The sequence below is a fragment of the Pholis gunnellus genome, assembly GCF_910591455.1.
Source record: "Pholis gunnellus genome assembly, chromosome: 7".
NCBI lineage: Eukaryota > Metazoa > Chordata > Actinopteri > Perciformes > Pholidae > Pholis > Pholis gunnellus.
The window spans coordinates 22,582,589-22,602,984 of record NC_136533.1 but is presented as its reverse complement, the minus strand read 5'-3'; the positions used below and the strand labels follow the sequence as shown (position 1 = coordinate 22,602,984).

The 20,396-nt window shown below is 41.7% G+C and overlaps 2 protein-coding genes across 3 annotated transcripts in view; one reads left to right on the top strand and one right to left on the bottom strand.

Moving 5' to 3' along the window:
- Positions 1-5,304, bottom strand: part of ranbp10 (RAN binding protein 10) — a 31,419-nt gene extending 26,115 nt beyond the window's left edge. For both annotated transcript variants that reach the window (XM_079162866.1, XM_079162867.1), the window contains exon 1: positions 5,064-5,304. In XM_079162866.1, the coding sequence (XP_079018992.1) occupies positions 5,064-5,262 (199 nt within the window). In that variant the 5' untranslated portion in view covers positions 5,263-5,304. The remainder of the gene's footprint in view (positions 1-5,063) is intronic.
- Positions 5,305-16,041: 10,737 nt separating this feature from the next.
- nutf2 (nuclear transport factor 2) lies at positions 16,042-20,189 on the top strand. Its single transcript, XM_079162416.1, has 5 exons — positions 16,042-16,107; positions 17,203-17,324; positions 18,211-18,282; positions 18,644-18,742; positions 19,295-20,189. Exons 2-5 carry the CDS (start codon positions 17,226-17,228, stop codon positions 19,406-19,408), a joined length of 384 nt encoding a protein of 127 aa, XP_079018542.1. The 5' UTR covers positions 16,042-16,107; positions 17,203-17,225; the 3' UTR covers positions 19,409-20,189.
- The last annotated feature ends 207 nt before the right edge of the window (positions 20,190-20,396 follow it).

The window sequence follows — 20,396 nt, the reverse complement described above, 5'->3', positions numbered from 1 at the left end:
CTGTTACGACAATCCCCAACTCTGGTTTGGTCAAAATAAAGCCTTAATACAAACCCTTAATTTACCATGTTAGATGCAAAAAGAAACAGCCGTTATGCCCTCCTCAAACCTACCAGACTCCATTAATAAAAACATAGTAAATATAACTTGCTGAAGTAAAACAAACTTCATTCATACTCAACAGAAACCAAATATGACTCATCAAACCCGTTTTGGTTAGCCTAATCTTTTTACTTAAAACAATCACTAACTGTGGTTTGGTTTGGACAGGAAAGGCATTTAATATTAGGTGTTTTAGGAGCGCGGAGGATACACACATGCATCCTAGGAACTCTCTTAACAAGGCTTCGGTGCTCGGTAGAAGTCAAAGGGTCTGCGACATTGGAACAGTCTTTCGGCGGCATTCGGTGAGCTAGCGTTCTTCAAATTCAGCCATTTGAGGCTCTTTCCTTGACTTTGGGAAACACCCATTGTTTTAAAAAAAAGCTACCTTAGCTAAATACAGCGGCCCCAACCCTGTTGGCTAATTCTTTCACTCCACCTACAGTACCCACTTGATAAAAAAGCAATGCAGCCACAAAGTAACCTTAAAAAAACAGCTGTTAGCCATAACTTTAATGAGCATACGGCAACAATTTCTAACTTCTAGCAGTGCTCGAATATTGCTTTTTGTTTCTGCAGTACCGTTTCTTTTTGACTCTCTGTATGAGAGTAAAGTGTGTTTTATTGAACTTGAACAAGTCCAAGGTGTCCTGAAGGGATATCTCTGGGATTATGGGCCACTGGGGCTGCTCCTATGAGCAATTAGATCCTTGTATAACTGGACCAGAAGCTTTGTCTTCACTCTTGGCACCTTGTCAAGCACTTTCTCAGTAGATGACTCTATTGTGCTTGGTCATTCTGTTTGTGATTTTTTTATTCACAAGGACAGATTTTTAAGGCACAGCCAAGGATTGTAGGATGTCCAACCTTCTTTGTTGACCTAAAGATTTCATGTCAGATTGTTTTCCAGTAGATGTAGTTGTCAGTTGCTGTAGCTTTGTCAGGCTGTGACCTACATCACTTGGGGAGGTTTTGCATCAGAGTGGTTCGGATGAGGGTCAGCGTCTCATGGTTCGTGTCGTAAGAAGGGGAATTATCCCCGACAGATTTGGAGTGAAGTGCTGCCACAAGTGCAGGAGCTTAAGCTGCATTCATTGATTTTTGTGGGCCCCTTGGGGGCAGCGCAACAAGTTGTAATCCAAACGTGTGCATATTATTGACCTTAAGAAGTTGTTCGCAAACAACTTATGATTTACACATGCAGCAGAGCAACTTTACCAACAATGTAATAATAAGGTTATGTCTATCTTTAGATCTGTTTTGGAGTGACTCCTCATGGATATCTGGCTCTTTAGCTGCTAAATGCTCCCGTCCAGTTTACCAGCTAGTTGCTAGTCAGCCATTTGGTTCTGGGCAGGTAGGAAACAGTGGGTCTATAAGAAGCTATTCATTATCTGTAACCTCTTATCCTATTCAGGGGGGGGCTGGAGCCGATCCCAACTGATATTGGGCGAAGGCGGGGTTCACCCTGGACCGGTTGCCAGGCGATCACGGGGCAATTTAGAGACTTCAATTAAACTAAGCTGCATGTCTTTGGACTCTGGGAGGAGAATCCGGAGAAAAACACGCTGACACAGGGAGAACATGCAAACTCCACACTGAGGGGCCTGGCAGCCCGGGATCGAACCCGGGCCCCTCTAGCTGTGAGGAGACAGCGCTAACCACTACAATCAAATGATTGTCAATTTAAAAAATACTGATTAGAGCAGCTTTAAGTACTTCACTTATTGCATTGCAAAGCCTTTGATCGACAGTTATATCAACACCTGGCCAACAGCGTGTGTGGTTGCTGCTGCGTCTACCATCCAGGGACAATGTTGTGCATGTTGAATAGGCAACAGAAGGGCGCAACACCGTTGCCACCTCTGCTCCTACTAAAGACGTGTACTATACTAAAGGTTGCTACCATCGGTCCAAACTCTTAAAATCATCATACAGCTTATTAGAATTAGCATGACATCGCCAGAACTATTCGCAAATGCAAAATAGTTTCCTCTCAGTTCCCTTTCCATTTTACAGGGGGCATTATCGGCGGCAAAGAACAAAATGCCTCTGGACGCAATTGGATAGCTTCAACCAATCAGAGCAACGCAACATGTGACGTAGTGCTGAGCTACCAGTGACCAGTGAAGATGATCAATCATAGCACAGCAGTACCAGCCAATCAAAGCATATTAGGGCGGGACATGAGGCAAAACAATTGGGGGGGGGGAAGGCAGAGATCAGCTGGTATATCATGAGTTGGTGTATGAAACTTTTGCCAAATCCTGTGGGAAGTTCGGTAAACACTGTTTACAACACGGTGATTTTTCTTCTTTTAGCAAAAACATACTGTCCAGTTCAATGAAACTGATGCCATTGCGGCTTCAACAGAAAGGTTTCACATCAGCTGCCAACTTGGTTGTTTTTTAAAATTGACTTAACAGCGCTCCTCTGCACAGCCATCGTCTCAAACACGCCCTGTGTCCGATAAACGGTTGGGATTGGCCAGGCGCGTCTCAGGCTGCTGGAAATCTGTCCAAACAAATTTGTCTGGTTCCCAGATATTAGAATGGGTTTTCAGCTTGAAATAGATTAAATGATTAGCAACATGACATGATGAGCAAGGTTAGCTAATATCACAAACTAGAAACTGGTCCAGGCCAGGTCATCAAACTTTTAAATTGCTCCAAGCCCATTTCTGTAGCTTGATATGTTCCCTGCTGGCTGGTGATGTTTAATTCAGGCAATTCTAACTAATAAAATGTGCTCCCACATCAGAATAAAGCAGATAAATCCTTCATGGGCCAGAGTTTATGTCAATGAAAAAAAAGACATCACTCATTGGTGTTTCCACAGCCACTAAGTCAACATGTTTGTTTATGTGTTGCAGTGTTTATTTATGTACCCATCAATTGGGACTGGATAAATGAATCTGTCTGTGCACAGCAGGACTGCGTAGACACGGTGTGGCCTTGAACAGAGAAAATTGGCACACTGGTCAAAATAGCATTCAAACCACAAGGGTGAGGGAACAGAGCAGGAGCTAAAACTACCAGGAGAGGAATCATCCTGCACACTCCAGAATAGACCTATTTATACATCATCCCTGAACAATTGTGCTGTGTCACTTAATCTGGGCATTTCTCATAGACATAAAGACTCAATGACCTACATAAACAACCCTAACATGACATGACACATCTTATCTGCAGACATACATGGGCCCCATTCATCATTCTGTGCCAATGCCACAGCTGTGACAACTGCATGGGTAATTTGAGAAAGAATGCCAGGATCTCAATAGTGTTGATTATAATGGGAGGCACAACAAAAAAAATTGTCACAGCTCTTTTTGTCACATTTTCAAAACGAATCAATGAAAGCAGCGTCCGAAAATCTACTCCACTGATAAAACCGAATGTGGGCTTATATTAAATTCGACCACTGTTTATATCAACTGCGGGGATCTGATCCATTATGCATCAAATAATCTGTGGGTTTTATCTGGCAAACTGCCAGTCTTGATTTTAACAAACACTAAAAAAAAAGAGGCCTTCCCTTCTTTTCACAAACAGCAGGGCCGTTACTACGTCTGTGCCAAAGAAGCTTTCCAAAATGGGTTACACAGCCTGCCTGCATCCTCTCATCCTCTGCATGTTCCACTGATGTAAACAGCCAACAGGGCCCACAGTGGCCTCGCGATTCCTCCGTGGGGATTTTTCCTAGCCTTAAATGCAGGGCTAGCTAGTAGGGGGGGCTGCCCTGACGTGTCGCCTGACGAAAAATAACAGAGCAGGCAAACGACTTCACATAGAGTCATGTGGACTTCACATAGTCACCTTGTTTTGATTTAGTTAGCTGGATATATTTATATATATTTAGTTTTTTATTAATCCAGCTGATAGGCCTGGCAGGCCACACCGACGGTTTTTAGACATCCGAATAAATGGTTGATCGAACCGTCTGACGAGTAACGTTAAAGTTGCGGTTGTTGTGGAAATGCCTAAATCTGCCGATACCACAGATGTATTACTAGATCGGTACATTGGGCCTAATGCGCAGAGGCCTCCTCCCTCACAGCAGCTGTTGAAAGCGAGCTGGCTGCCTGCTGGAGGTTGGACGTGAGACTGTTGTTGAGCTCAGGGCACATACAGTCCTGAATGGAGTTGGACCGGTTGCTTCCAGGCTAAAAAAAAAAAAAAAAAGATTTACGAATTCTGGAAAAGACTTCTAGAACACCGTCACTGAAATCACGCGAGAAACACAACAATGCCATTTTTTATTCTATTTTTTGTTGCTTGCTGCTGTCGAAAACTAAACAATTGTAGCATTGCCCACAGTGCTAGCTACATTGTAATGTGTTAACAACAAGTTTGGCTTGTGTCCATCTTGTAGCCAGCGTACCCTTCTGTTTTAGACAAATACAACATCAGGCACAAGGAACAGCTAGGTTAGCTAACGCTAGCTGGTTAGCCACAGGGCTAACTACTGTATTCAGAGATAGGAGCTAGCTAACAGCGAGCTGTTTGTTAAATGCCATTAGTTCGCTAAGCTCAGTGCGTCGTTACTGCTGCCAATGGCCCCTTACAGTACGAACTGTGGGGAACGTCAGACGCACAGTTTACTGCGGGCAAATCACGTCACAAACGGCAAATAAACAAAAGGAGAGTCGTGTTATTGAAGGTGAATTTGAGCGTGGTGCTAATAAGACAAACTGTCAGGGTGAGCGAGTTCACTGTCACCCGTTTGGGCATTCCTCTGCTCATCTGTTAAACAAAGCAAGGTTACAGGAGAGGCAGCTCAGACTAGATTTTACCAGGAGTGCGCACACACACACACGCACACAATCAACATAATCGCATACTGTGAGTGAGTGAGTGTGTGAGAGAGAGACCCCCCTCCGCAACAGCAGAGTGACAGATTTGAGCTGAGACCCTCTTAGCTGTTGTGACCACTAGCTCAGACTATAGCTCGCTAACCTTTGTAATGGACCCGCAGGTTGTTCTGTGACAGCCCAATGTAGCTGTACTTATCCTTGGGGCTCCAGGATCGGGGTAAAGGGGTCTCTTCCTCGTTCACAGCCGGGTAGAGCCGCTTCAGCCGCTCGTTCAGCTCGTGTTCCTGGTAATTAAAAGCAGGATCTCCCAACGGCAGGCTTCCCGCTCCGAGCTCTGCCATCTTGGCCCCTGTTTTGTTATCTTATTGTTCGTTTCTTTCTATCCAAAACCCCGTGTCAGTCCGCTTGAGCTGAGAGTGAGAGGGACTGAGGGGAGAAAATAGCAGCGGTGTGACATCCCCGGATAAGCAGCAGAATGTACTGTAGGCTGGAGCGGTGCTGTCTGGGTACTGTAGTTCCGCTGCACGTTGACTTCAACGATAACTGTCTTTGGAAATGACTACACAGCTCCACCACGGTTATCCTGGTTAAGGGCTTTCACAGAGAAAGGTAGCTAGGAAATGTAGTTTTTCCAGCTGTAGAATTTATAGACCGTTTTTAAGAACATTAACGTTATGTAATTTCAACTTGATCCCTAAATGTAGGCTATCCATACGAGAATGGGGAACAATAAAAGTCTTTGCTGTGCTTGAAAATCAATTGACAGAATTAATCGTATCTCCATAACAGAAAAAGTGTATTTGTTTCTCTAAATATGCCTAACGAGTTTCAATTCAAGTGATTTTGGCATGTTTTCTTATCTCTATGCTATTATAAGCCTATTATAACAAGGCATTTAGGAAGATGCAGTTAATATGTGATATTTATAGGTTAGCCGTTTTTTTATTTATTCATCCATTTTTATGTCATTGTAAACAGTCAGAGAAGGCTTATACAGACGTGTTCACGGGAAAGTTGCAGTTTCCAGTGGTTAGACAGTGTGTCCGTGCTCTCTATTTAAGAGGAAAGTTTTCGTCTTACACAATTTGAAATCTAGTTAGGCGCGCCGCGGTCTACTATGTGGGTCTTGCTGCGTGGTTTGTCCTCGTTGCCGTGGAAACCCTGTTACAACGCCGTGCTCTGTGATGCTAAAGCCAAACTTGAGCTAAACAAACCCAATTCAGCAACATCAACAGGACAATAGGTAGTTACGTTATTATTGAGCCTACATAGAGTCGCTGGAGATGTCACCACTTAAAGATGTAAAATTCCCACCCTTAACACCGTCACAAAAACAAAGGCAAGTCATTAAAATATCCAAAAATATAATGTAGTTTGTTTTTGGTTTGTTTGTTTTCTATATGTAGGAAATTGGGACTACAATTTAAATTGCGTGGTACAACCCTGTCCTACAATGACCAATGAAAACCCTTGTAACCTCGTAACCATGTCAAAGTTTTTCATATGGCGAAAATATTATGGATATTCCATTATTGTAATTTACTAGCTCGTCATCCATAGTAGAGCTACTAGAGTTAGCGTTAACCAAACTACAATGTGCAATGTATCTTCGATCTGTTCTTTTTTGTAGACTTACATATGAACATAGACTACAAGATGACACTGTCCAGACATCAGTGGAAGGACAAGAAGGAGAAAGTGCCGGTGCTGTTTCTGTCCAACATGCAGGGACAAAGGTAGCCAGAGGTTCATAACACCTGGCAGAATTTCACTCATGAAAAGCCCACTTCAGATAAATGGATGATTAATCGATTAATCAACTAGCCTATTATATGCTGGCTGTGAAGATGATTGAGTCACTATCAAAGCTGTGTGTGTGTGTGTGTGTGTGTGTGTGTGTGTGTGTGTGTGTGTGTGTGTGTGTGTGTGTGTGTGTGTGTGTGTGTGTGTGTGCGTGTGTGTAGTTCTGCTGGAAAGGTAGCAGTTACATTTATTCAGGCCCAGGGAGAAAGCCTCAACTCCTGATGCACCTGGAGAGCTACGTGAACAAGGAGCTACATACTATCAGCTCTTATGAGCCAACATTTCAGGAACTGAAACTACAGGTGCTATGTTATTTTTCTTTTTTTTTCTTCCAATAAAACCAGAGGAATTACCATAAAAACATTGTTAGAGGGGGTACTCACATATTTTAATCTGGCCACAGGTCTACCGTGACGTCTTTGGTTGTTTCATCAAAGAGTTCAAAACCTACCAACCGCTTCTTTCTGCCATCAAAAGGGAATATGAAAACACTTTGGGTCAGTACCTCTATGATCATTTTCGTGTCTTAAGAATAACTCGATCAGATTAGGTGAAGTTACTACCAGGCAGCCATCTGAGTTACATTTAAGAAATTCTGCAAGAATAAACTGAGACACTATAAACTTGAAACACTTGAAATATACAGAAAAAACGAAATCTATCAGAAAAACAGAGAGAGCATTACTCTAATGCACAATCTTCTAATTTGTTATTTAAATGACAGAAAATATTTAAGAATTTTGAGTCTGCATCAAAACACAAAGTGAGTCACAACCATGGGACACATTTTCTATTTAAAGTGTAGTAGTTCATGAGTCATTGGCAAAAATATTGCAAAATGCCAATCTCACAATTTCAAGACTCTTAAGATCTGAAGTGATGACTTTTTAAATTAGTTTCATTGAAATTTGATAATATAGTTTTTATTGTTGATTAAGCAACCAGCTATATTATTTTTCAGTGTATCCTTTAGTTATTTAGCCTGTAAAACGTTTAACATGATGGCAAGTGCCCATCCCAGCTTCTCAGATGCTGAGGGGATTGATGTCTCCAGATCGCTCAATCACTTACTTTTCATTTGACCAAGTAATTGTTTCAGCCCTAGAGTTTCACGACAGATCATTTTGATGCATTTTCCATCTGTTCAGCATATCAGCAGGATAAAATCGGAGAACTGGAGCCGCTGCGATCCCATCTGAGGCTGGTGACGGAGGAATGCGACAGAAGGATTCAAGCTCGCTGGGCAGAGGAGCTGGTGGAGATTGGAGCCTTGAAAAGGGAGAAGCAGCAACTGCAGAGGGACGTCGAGGCCATGAGGGAGAAAGAAAAGGCCACGCAGGCAGTGGTACATGACTCTTAAACGTGTATGAAAAAGTTATTTAGGGTCATAGGACAGGTCCCTTTATCCCCCCCCACAAAAAGCTTTGATTGAGATTCGGTTCATATAATAAGACCACTATATCTTCTATTCCTTTCCAGGTGGACCGTCTGCAGTCTGAACTGTCCAACCAGTACCTGCAGTACCGGGAGGAGCGCGATGCCCGCCAGTTGCTGATCTGGCAGCTCAATGATGTAACAAGAGTCTCTGTGAAGGGGGAGCATCCTTCAGATGAAAACACAGGTAGAGCTGCAACTGTACCTCGATGATTCAGTTTGTCCATTAACTGAAAGTGAATCAGAAACTATTTTAATAATCAGTTCATTTTTTGAGTCATTTTCTTTCTTAAACAAATTTCTGTTTCAGGCTTTCATTTGTTTTCTGTGAACTGGATATGTTTGGGTTTTAGACTGTTGGTCAAAACAAGACATTTGAAGAGGGTGTGATGTGATGTGCACATTTGACCAATTTCTGACATTTTATAGACCAAATGATTAATTTATTAGACGAGAAAATAACGGACACATTAATCAATTATAAAAAACAATTGTCAGTTGCAGCCAGTATTTATTATTGAAAACGTTGCCCACTGATTTACAATTTGTGGTTAGGGCGCCGTCAAAGTCTGCATAAATAGTTTAAGATTGTGGGGAAATATGCTTATGCACTTTTTTGCTGAGAAGCAGCAGTCATTTAGCTTAGCTTAGCTTAAAGACTGGAAACTGGGGGAAACAGCTAGCCTGGCTTTGTCCAAAGTTAAAAGCCCCACCTACTGGCACCTGTGAAGCTCACTAATCAACACGTTTTATTGAGTCAGTTTTAGGTGTGGTAGTACCAGGAGTTGTGTGCTGTACTATTTCTTAACTTGAAGTCACAGCACCCCAAGAAATAGTTCGCCTGGCTGGCTCTTCATATTACCGTCCACACATGAGAGCGATATCAATCTTGTCATCTAACTCTCTGCAAGAAAGCAATTTACAAAGGCACATTCTTAGCGCTAACATGAACGATACCTTTCATGTTAGGAATTTAACAAAATAAGAGGCTCATCTAACAGTAAATTTTCAAATCTAATATATAACAATATAATATTTTGTTTCCATATTGAAAGAAGGGGCTAAGGATCCTGTGGAGCTGCAGCTCGCTCTGAAGGTGTGTCGGAAAGACCTGACTAAAGCCCAGGAGAAGCTCAACAGGATGAAGGCGGAGTACTGGGATGTCGTGCCAAGACGCAACTGGGACACCCTGGAACAAACACACAAACAGAACCTCCTACAGGTGGCCACATGTAGAAATATATACTGTACACACTGAACACACCTGCACATACACAGACACAGAATGCATGATTTCAAAATGTTAACAGTCTCCACCGTGATGTCGTTTTTTGTATTGTCTGCGGTGTCCAGTTGAAGACGCTGCAGGGTGACTTTGACCAGTTGAAGAGTGAGCATGACACCCTGCTGGAGCTCCACAGCAGAGGCCACCCGCCGATTGAGACGCACGACCCTGTCACTGTGCAGGTAACACCCAATATTCAAAAGGGATGTTTGTGATCAACAGGTATAGAGTTGTTTCTCCAAATTTTAAGCTAATTAGTTTTGTTGGCAGCCCCAAACAATAACCAAAAGAGCCATACCATTTTACACTAAATGTAAGGGGACACAGTTAGCTTAGCTTACCTTAGCTTAGCATAAAGGCTTAGAAACAGGGAACACTCCAGCCTGGCTCTCTCCAAAGGTAAACAAAGACCCGCTGACCAGCCACAGCAGTTCACTAATCAACATGTCATAACTTGTTTATTAAATCCGTAGAAAAAATAAAGAATGAAAACGCTGTCCCCTGTTTTATTACTTATGCTAAGCTAACTATTTTCATGCTCCAGCTTTAAATTGAACTGACAGACACCAGAGTCTGATAACTCTTGGCATAAAAGAAAAAATAAGCATTTTTTCCAAAATGTTGGACTGTTTCTTGTAAAAGCTGTTTGTTTATTTTTCAGATGGAGGAGAGTTTGTTTCATGGGCAAAGCCAGATTCAGTCCGACCACCTCGAAGACCAGATCAACTCTGATGCCCCTAAGAGCGGCACACTCACCGTCCAGGAGTTTAGGTGATACAAAAATATATGCAAACAGAAGCACACACACAATTGCAGTCACGGACGTTTTATTTATATAAATTAACAAGGACGAATGACACCCTCTATCATTAGACCCTCCATTCAGAAGAAAACTTTTTCAGAAGAAAAAAATAGTTTTCTTTTCTGTCTCAGTTTTCCTCTGACAAAAGAGTCTTTTGTATTCATGCATGTTTGTACAGGACGGCCCTGAGAACAGCGTTCCCTCTGAAGTCAGATCAGGAAATAGAAGAACTTGTGGACTCGGTTCAAAGCGAACCAGACAACAGCGATGACACCATCTCCTCTCAGAGACTCCACAGCCTGGTACGTACCACCAGAGGTTTCACTGTCTTCTCAGGCTGGTTTTAGTTCACCTATCTCACAATCTGCATCTGCAGCCCCTCGAAGACCTTTGTGCTCTTATTGGGTGTAAACATTGAATTACACTTAAATATTTACAAAAAGTGTGGTCATTGAAGCAATTCACAATATACAGTGCATTCAGAAAATGTTCATACCCCATCACTTTTTTTCCCCATTTTGCAATGCCGCAGCCTTGTGAGTTCAAATCCAAATTTTCCTTCAGCATATAAACTCCATACCTCATAAAGACAAAGCAAAAACAATATATTAGAATTCTTATTAAAAAGAAAAATCACATTGACATTCAGACTCTTTGCTATGGCGCTTTCCTTATTTTAAACTAGCTCAGGTGTCTCCCATTTCTCTGGATCATCTTTGAGATATTTCTTATTTGGAGTCCACCTGGCATAAATTCACACCTATATATACATATACGGTCTCATGATGTAAAGCTGCAACCTATCACAATGTGCAAAAAGTGAAGGGGTCGGAATACTTTCTGAATGAACTGTATTTTTGAGTTTGAATGGGCTTCTGCTCATTATCTGAGATTTTATCTCTTGACTTTAATGCTCCAACAGTTGGCACAATCCGGTGCGAGAGCCTTACCTCCAGCTCTAGAAGAATCAGAGGAAAATGCTGCATCAAATCCCTGTCCAGCCAGCGACTGATATAATGTTGTCGAATACATTTTATGGATTGTTTGTGAAGAAGGTGGGACAACTTGCCGGCTTAAGGTCATGTCAGAAAACCATGGTGTATGCAACCTCAATTCTTGAATCACAGATAATTGATTGTCCCCACAACACTTTTTTTTTAACAGTTTCTGATATTTAAATAACTGCAAATGTATGTACAGTAATATTGCAATAGCACTGTCTGCTTTTGCTGATTTAAAATAAAATGGTGTCATTAACCTCCCTTGTAGTGGGAGCTGCAACAGAAGCCTCACAATGTAGATTTGTTTGAGGAAATGTGATTTGACTGACCCTGAGATGTCATTATAACCGTGGGTGCCTTATAGAGTGGGTTGCCTAATGCAACTTACATAAATCACTATAAATTTATAATGATCGGTCGGATGATTTTTTATTTGTATGTTTCTTGCACGCATAAGCTATTTGTTACAACTTTGAAATACATGCTAATTTCCAATATATTTGTCATTTTTCATGAAAACCTTTACCTGTTACTAATAGCAATCCCTGACTGTGAGTGTGTGTTGGTGGGTGGGTGGGTGTGTTTTCATGTCTTGTGGGGGACATACATTTGTTTACACAGTTACATTGTGAGGACTCGCCTTCCTTATGGGGACAACATGAACGTAAATCATCAAATTTCAGGGTGAAGAGTCGGTGTAAGGTTAGGGTACGGGTTTGGTTGGAAGCGGTCATGGTTAGGGTCTCCAGGAAATGAATGTAAGTCAATGCGATGTCCACGAAAACACAACGAAAACACAATGTAAGTGGGTCAAGTAACAAGTCAGTGGAGGCCTAAGTCTCAACAAATGCCGGTTCATCAGAGTAAACACAGGAGTGGAGACAGAAAATGTGTACTTCTACAAAGACAGCATTTAAATTAAGATATATTAGAGTATAGCTGATATAATTCACATGTTGTGTAGCCTACTGCATGTATTTACACGCTTACTTACTTTCACCACAACCTGTGAAACACCGACAGGCCACACTATTCATTCTGGTGTGTAGCAGTTCTTACAGCTTGAGAGCAGATAGCAGTGCAGATGGCGCATCTGCATAAAGAAAGTGTCAAAACGGGCCGGCCTCAAAAGCCCTTGAAGTACGTGGTCTGGAGAAAGAGATTAATGAATGTGTGCTGTTTTTGATAAAGTGGCCACCCCAGATAAACTCTTTTCAGCCATGGACAGTAATCTTTAAATGCAAATTCTACAGTTTCTTGTTGAGTGCTTGAAAATGTCCACCATGTCAATTTGCCAGAAGATAGTCACATTTATTTGGCCGCTACAATGTAAAATGCATGCAGAGGATTTAGACGTTTTTATAGTCATTGTGACATTTTTTTTTTAATCTAACTTTAAATGTCATTTCTTAAAGTGACAGACTTGACTCTGAGGCAAACTTTACGAGCTGCACCGTTTTTGTAAAAAAGGCTGAAAATTAAAGTACATGCTTACAAAACCTGTTCACACATCTAACCCAGACATAACACAGAAAAATTGTATTATCTCAAAACCAAATCACAAATAATGTGAGAAAAGACACATGGACGCTATATTGTACGAAACCTAACCTGTGGAGTTTCGGAACGAGGTCTTTAGGACTTCAGTAGCAAAACCTCTGAGAAATACTGAACCAAATAATGGTGTTTTATTGTTTATTAATTCAACTTATCATCTTTTTAAAACCTGAAATGACTGCTTTTTTGCCACTTAGGGGCAGCAGAAACATGTTGTGAACACAACACTGACGAATCATCGCCTTCAAACTTGATTATGCCTGATTGTTAGTTGGTTATTCACACATCAAGCGGGTAAGTCTGAGTTTCTACTTGGGAACTCTTGGTAAATCAGTTTCCCCCCAACTTCCCCAAGAAGCAGCTGTCTGACGTCACACAATATATGGTAACCCATCAGCTAAAAGACGCATGTGTTTTGCATGAAAATATGTCGCCATGATAACAGGTGGTTATATTCAACAATCCCTGAAAGATACTTTCTCTGCAGTATAACAGTATAAAATGACAGAAAAAACATGGAGGATGCACTACTGAGTTCTGCACTACTGAGTTACTGTTCAATTGTGCATATACTTGCCAAACAATCATCAGTTTGTCACGTTAGCTATGGTTTTTGTTTACGTTTGACGTTGTGAACGTTGAACTCTTCGTCGGAAGTTGAACATTTCTAATGGGAAAATTCAGACCTCCAAGATGTCTGGAACGCAGCATAAATGCACGAGGAAGGGTGATAACAACGGACAGGTTGAACTTATCAGAGGGGGGCAACAAACAAAAAATGGCGGGAAAACACACAAAAGGCAAGAAGTGAAATTATATGAAAGAGCGAGTAACAAAATAAAACAGGAAAAGTTTAACATGAGTGAATAAATGACATGAAACAAAGGAGCAGGACAGATCATGACCGGTGTTCCACAGTGTGTGATTAGATGACTTGCCAAAGAGGAACCAGTCCTCATTGCCGCACCTCCACTCCATCACGGCCAACACAATAGCATGCAGAACCCTCCTTCACCGGTGTGTTGGCTTTCAGGCAACACAGCCGCATTACCAGACACCCATAAACATCTGTAACACATAGCCCTTTTTTTATTTGTCCAGAATGTGCATGTTTGTATTCTTACTGTCGTCCTCTTGCCTGTTTTATCCCGGCAGCAGGAGAGGAGGGAACGAGTTCTTCTCATTCGCCTGGACCTCGCAGATTTCTGTCAGTTGGCTCACCACTTTCTCAAAATGCGTGTTCTTCTGGGATCTAAATATATTTTTATTGTCAAGCTGGAACATTGTCTGGGCATACCTCTCAACAGCATCGCCCTCAGCTCCATTTTTCTCATTGTCTTCTGGGTTAGAGAGACAGATATTGACCGATTTCTCCTCCTGGCTTTGCGTCCCGTTTATTTTTTCAAGCATCATCTGGACATGAAGAGAAAGTCCTATTAGATTTTATGTCGTCTGTTTGTAGTGCAGAAATAGAATAGAAGTAGAATGGACGTTGAACTGTTTTTCTGTGGTCATTTGACTAGTACAAAAGAAAATAGCAAATATTGTCAGTTACGGTGACAATACGTCAGTGGGGCCGTAAACAGCTTGCCTGGATGGCTGGATAGTTAGCTAGGTAGCAGTGGAGAGTAAGGCGGCGTGACTGTTAGACCCAGCAAACTAGCCCTGGCAGAATTAGCAAGCTAGCTAACCAGCTAGCTGTCCGCTGGTTAGCTAGCTAGCTTTTAAGCTTATAAATTCCACCATGCTTTAAACAAAGTTGTCAGTCATCCGGCGATAGCAATGCGCTTTCCTGCGCTATGACAAGTATGTGTGGAAGAAGCATTAAGTTGTTAAAATGTACTCATTTACTTTGTCTATTCTTCCTAATGTTACAACTCCACAAGTCGATTTGATAGTTACTGCAAAACCTCGCCTTAGTGAGTCCGCGACATTCCATAAGTCGGTTTAGTTTATGCAAAAGTTAGCCCACTATAAGGGTCGCAATGGCAACGATACACATAAAAATGGCCGCCGCTCTGACCATCCTACTACGTTGAATCGAATGGGAATGGCCCAAACCCAATCAACACACTCAAGGACTCACAGACTTTGAGACATGTTCCTACAAAGTCCGTGAGGATTTAGGGCTGTCCCACTGTCAAATCGTTGCGTGTTTGAGGGCTCTCTCGCAGACATTTTGAGCCCTTCATGACAACTTTCCATAAGTCCACATTTCTGCAGACTCTGCCTAAGGGAATTACCCAAAACTCTTAGCGTCGGGATGTCAAACGCTGGGTTACCAGTGAATGCCAGATACGTAAAAACAGGTTCAGCCTAGCATATTACATTTATATAGAAACTATATAGATTAAAGATGGAACATAAAAACACATGAGAGCAGAGGACTATATTACACACCCGGTTTATTCATCAACTATTTATTTTAATTTAGTTTTAAAGCTGTTTTGACAAAAACAAGTAAATAGATTATTTGACAACTACCTCTCATCTCGTAAGACAAGAGCCTGTAATATGTTCAAATGAAGGAGTAAGAAATATTAAATAAATGACCACAATTGTACATAACATGTTATGACACTGTCAAGGTTATGTGATATGTTGCAGCAAAGTGCTGTCCCATATGTATGTACACCATTTCCTGCCCTTAAAGCCTCTCACGCTCAACCATTGACCCGGTGATGTCAGTGAAGTCCTTGAAGGTTCAGGATTTAAGGCCTTAGGAGGGACAGTGGGATTGGGCCAATGTCTGTTCTACTTTTATTCCATTTCTATGGTTTGTAGAGATTAAAGCTGTATGTACATTATTCTAACCAGTGTCAATGTGGAGTTTAGAGAGACCAAAACATTTAGTTGAACTAAGTGGCTGAATAGGGGCACACAGCTAATGTTTGCCTCTGGGCCTGATTGAGGTGTATTATTTCCAATATTTATATATTCATATCACAATTCCCCCCCCAATATTTATATATTCATATTACAAAAAGCAAATTTATGCAATGTGACATCGACGATAACATAATCAAATTAAACTAACTGTTCTCTGTTATGCTTTACATCAGACAAAACACAACGCTACCTTTTTATTTATTTATTTATTTCTATACTAAATTCAAATGGCTTTGTTAGCATGGCCATAACTCAATACCATAGTGAGACCTGGAAACGAATCAAATGTCGAAAATTGAATAGACTACAATCCCCACAAACCACCGGGGCTAGTACGGCTTTTGAATGCGTGACTTCGAAGAGGAGCGGACACTTCACTGTGCCATCGTGAAGCAGGCCTCGGTGTTGGTTAGAGGTAAGTTTATTTTAATTATTTTTAAGAAGCCGTCTTGGGGAATAGTGAATTGAAACATATGCGAAAAACAAAAAGTGATAGTTTAGTCTGACATTCGAACAAGTACAAGGGGTTATAAGTAGTTTAATTGGCTGTTCCTACCCGGGTTAGGGAAAACGTTGGGCACGCCTATGTAGGGTAGCTGTGCGCGCGGGCCCGGAGTTGAAGCATCAACACTTGGCGGAGACGGGGTATTTTTAGCAACGGGGGAAATGGCGAACGCCAGCCAGTCAGTTAGCTAACGCCTGGAAATATGATGTATCTGGCGTCTAACATTAGCTGGCGGAGAGGCATGCTAGGGACAGGAGCTGTTCCCAACACAGGCTAACGTTAGCAAACAAGACAGCTCACATGCTAGTAGTAGCGGCAAGCTAGTTAGCTTACGTTAACTAGCCATACGGTTACAAGAGCTTTCCCGTTTGATAACGTTACAAAACAAGCGTGTGTTCTTCTCCCCCTAGGCGTAACTGCTTTTCAGCGGACCAAGGACTGTTTAGGTCTTTATATAATATACTTAATCGCTAGTTTCCAGAGCTTTCAGATTGTCCCGGGCACAACAGTGCATAGTTATGTTGAAGCACATGACTTGTGCTGTCACTGTCATCTAAGTGGTGAGACCAGCAGTGTGTTTATTAATACTCTGCTGGTAAAAGTCATTTTAATGCTTTTTTTAAAATATAGATATATAGTGTGGTTGTACTCGTACGTTCTTATTCTTTGTAACTTGTTATTGTTTTTTGTTGTCAGTATCAAGGAAGTAGTCATTTTATTTTTTTACAGAAAGTAAGTCTGCTAAGTAATTTAGTTTCAAGTAGAAATAAATATATGTGATCCGGATAGGTTAGCTATATTTCTGCCTCTTTTCCGTTGGTTTGTACAGCGTGAGGGTATACACTGGCTTTAGATACTGAATTCATCTCACTTTTGCTACAAGTGAATACAAGTACTCTCTGCCTCGACGGTTATAATGTATTGTAATGTATTATGCACTTTTGTTGTAAATGGTTGAGAGAATATTTCTGAAACGGCTCCCCGTCTGTCTCTCCATCTTCCCAGTGTGTGTTGCAGGGTGATTCAGGATGGTGGACCAGCCTCTGTGGGAGCAGATAGGATCCAGCTTTGTGCAGCACTACTATCAACTATTTGACTCGGACAGATCACAACTCGGAACCATATATGTGAGTGTGACAGAACAATGCTTTTGTCCAGTTATGAGATGTCGTACCACGGGGCTGGGCTGCACTTATGAATTAACTTTCTTTTATGAATATGAATGTAACACAAGTCTAACAAGATCTTTAGTACGTCCAACACTAGGTAATCCCAGACAGAGCCTGCTTAAAAATGGAGTGGGGCTTGTTCTTATGTGGTCTCACTTGATCAGTAACAAATTCATTATGAACACTTTTAGACCCAAAGTCTATGAATTGAACAATTGGTCAGTTAATCTATTATTCGATGGACAGAAATTGAATCATATTCTTATAATCACTTGTTCGTTTCGGTTGTGTTGCAAGCAAAATCGACAAATTATCTCCAGTTCCAGCCTCTCGCATGTGGGGACTTCTCTCAGTCAAGGGCGTGAGGAAAAACTGAATCTTTGCGTATTTGACTTTGCGATCTGGCCAGCCAGCACTTCTCAGATTGGAGTGAGACGAGGAGAAAAGGTTATGTCGGCATCTTCGCAATAAAACATCTTTGATGGGACGTGGCGAGTCTTGGCCAATCAGCGTTAAGATGTCTACACCGTCTTCATTTCCCTCCAACTTAAGGCTAACGTCGACTGTTAACGTTCGTCATTATCGCGATTTAGGAGCGGAAAAAAACGTGACCACAGGGCTCCAGACTGTGACCAAAATGGTCACAAATTCAACCACCATATGTGATTATTCTTTTGAGAGTGACGGGTAAAATGTTCACGCATCAAATTGTCTAAGTTGGACCTTTTTAATGTACATTGTACCTAAGAAAATATACACAACATAGTCATGAATTAGTGTCATTAACAATCTCAAGCCCCCCCCCCCCCCCCCCCCCCATCTCTCTCTGTCTTGCTCCACACAGATCGACGAGTCATGCCTCACATGGGAAGGACAGCAGTTCCAGGGAAAAAAGGCAATCGTTGGGAAACTCATTGTGAGTTCATCTGGTAAAATATTCTAGAACCATGTAACAGGTGGCCCAACTGAGAAACACACTGGCAATGTCAGTCAGTATGTTTAAGTGCAACCAAGAAACCAGATTATTCTGAGGGATAATGCATTTACATGCACTACCTGTAACCTGTTATTGTCAAATCTGTGTAAACATGCAACCGTCAAATAATGCGATTCCTCCCCAAGCTTTTTATGGCAGAAAAACGCCATAGAGGATCATTATTATTTCTAATCATTACTTTAAGTTGACGAATGTACTTAAAGATATGTTGGACTTCTATTCTTTCAGTGTCTGATATATCTGTATTCATTTTCCTTCCCCCCCTGTCTGTTTGTGCCAGAGTCTACCCTTCCCAAAAATAGTGCATAGTATAACAGTGCAGGACCACCAGCCAACTCCAGACTGCAACATCTTGAGTATGGTAGTAGGACAGCTAAAAGTAAGTCACACTATCATTTACACCTTATTTTAAAGCATGTCCTGTTACAGCCAAATCATCACACATTAAACTCAAAGATTTATTTATATATATATATATATATATATATTCATTCATTGTAGACGGGTAATCTCATTGAGACACAGGGTCTCATTTGTTAAGAGAGACAGTAATATGATAGAGACAGACAGAATATTCATACAAAGACATGACAGAACACAAGTCCTAATATTGATAAGGTGCCAAAGTGTTGCACAAGGATGCACACAATTTATTTTATTGAATAACAATAAATGTAAACAGAAGCTTTGTTTACAAGAAGACTCACAGGGCACCTTTGGGCTAAACTAACTAACTAGCAGCTCATTTCCTCCAGGCTAGGATAACCTGGGTGACGTTATTGCTGTTAGTTTCTCTAACTTGGCAAAGTAGGAATTACGTGACTGTTTCTCCACAACTCGTCGACTGACTTTGATGTGTACAACTGATATTAAACCACTGTACTGCCGACTGTGTCCTGATCCCCTGCTCTTTCTGTCTGTGTGTTCATAGGTAGATGACGATCCCGTCATGGGTTTCCATCAGAGTTTCCTCCTGAAGAACATTAACGATGCGTGGGTGTGCACCAATGACATGTTCAGGCTGGCCATTCACAACTTTGGCTAATCCCCGGCACTTATCATCTGGTTGGCAGGGGTGCCCGTAGCGAAGGGCACCACTTGAGTGAAGTATGGAGGGAGGGGAAGGAAGAGTTGGGGATGGAGAGAAGTGAGGACACTCGCCTCTCCCCTCTGCTGTCTCATTTACGCCTGCTTGACTCTCCAACACCGGATTCTAGATGTCAATCACTGAACCTCATCCAGGTGGGTTTACAGACCGCCCCAGCTAGTAGAACTGCGATTCGTTCCTTTTCTGAGAGCCAGCTAACCAATCAGATGACCCTGTCTGCCACGTTGCTGATCTGCATGACGCCGGGAGTCCCCCATTACAATATCTACATTCAAGGCACCAGAGAGACAAACAGCCGAATGACGTCATTTACTCCAGCTCCGCTCTGCTCTCCAACTTTTCTTATTTCAAACCCGTTCTACTGTTAACTCCACTGCTATCAAATCAGTTCTGTTAGCACTGTTTTGTTGACTGGTTTGTAGATCCATGTTCAGGTTCAGAGACGGTTCCATCAGTTCTGACTTCTTGTTATAAGTTGTTTTTAGATGCCACTTGTGTGTTGCCTTAGTGTGTTTCATCTTCCTTTTACACAATTGTTAACTTTGCCATGATCCACTCTCATGCTTGGAGTTCAAAGTTTGACCGCACTGTGTGATTGGCTCCTGAATATTCTCTCTCTCGCTCGCTCTCAATCTGTCTCTCTCTCACACAGACATGTCTGGCAGTAAACATGGACTACAGCCACGTTAGACAATAAAACCTGGACTTTTTTTCTTAATGGTGTGGCCTTGTCTCTCCATGTCATTTTCTGTGGCCGATTGTGTGTCCCCCCGCAAATCCTTCATCCCTAGTCAGCCACAGCTCAGCTGTAACGAAATATTAGCAGGTTACCAGTGTTTCTCCTCTATTGCTGTTGCCGCTGTACAGCCAATAGTCCGAAGACGATAGAAAAGGTTTCAATAAATTGCCAAGATGAGGTCATATA

What these genes read in the sequence shown, in the direction of transcription:
- nutf2 (XM_079162416.1), top strand. Translation starts at nt 17,226, where the DNA reads ATGGTGGACCAGCCTCTGTGGGAGCAGATAGGATCCAGCTTTGTGCAG. An exon ending in CACAACTCGGAACCATATAT is followed by an intron (nt 17,325 to 18,210) that starts GTGAGTGTGACA and finishes TGCTCCACACAG; the next exon opens with ATCGACGAGTCATGCCTCAC. An exon ending in CAATCGTTGGGAAACTCATT is followed by an intron (nt 18,283 to 18,643) that starts GTGAGTTCATCT and finishes TGTTTGTGCCAG; the next exon opens with AGTCTACCCTTCCCAAAAAT.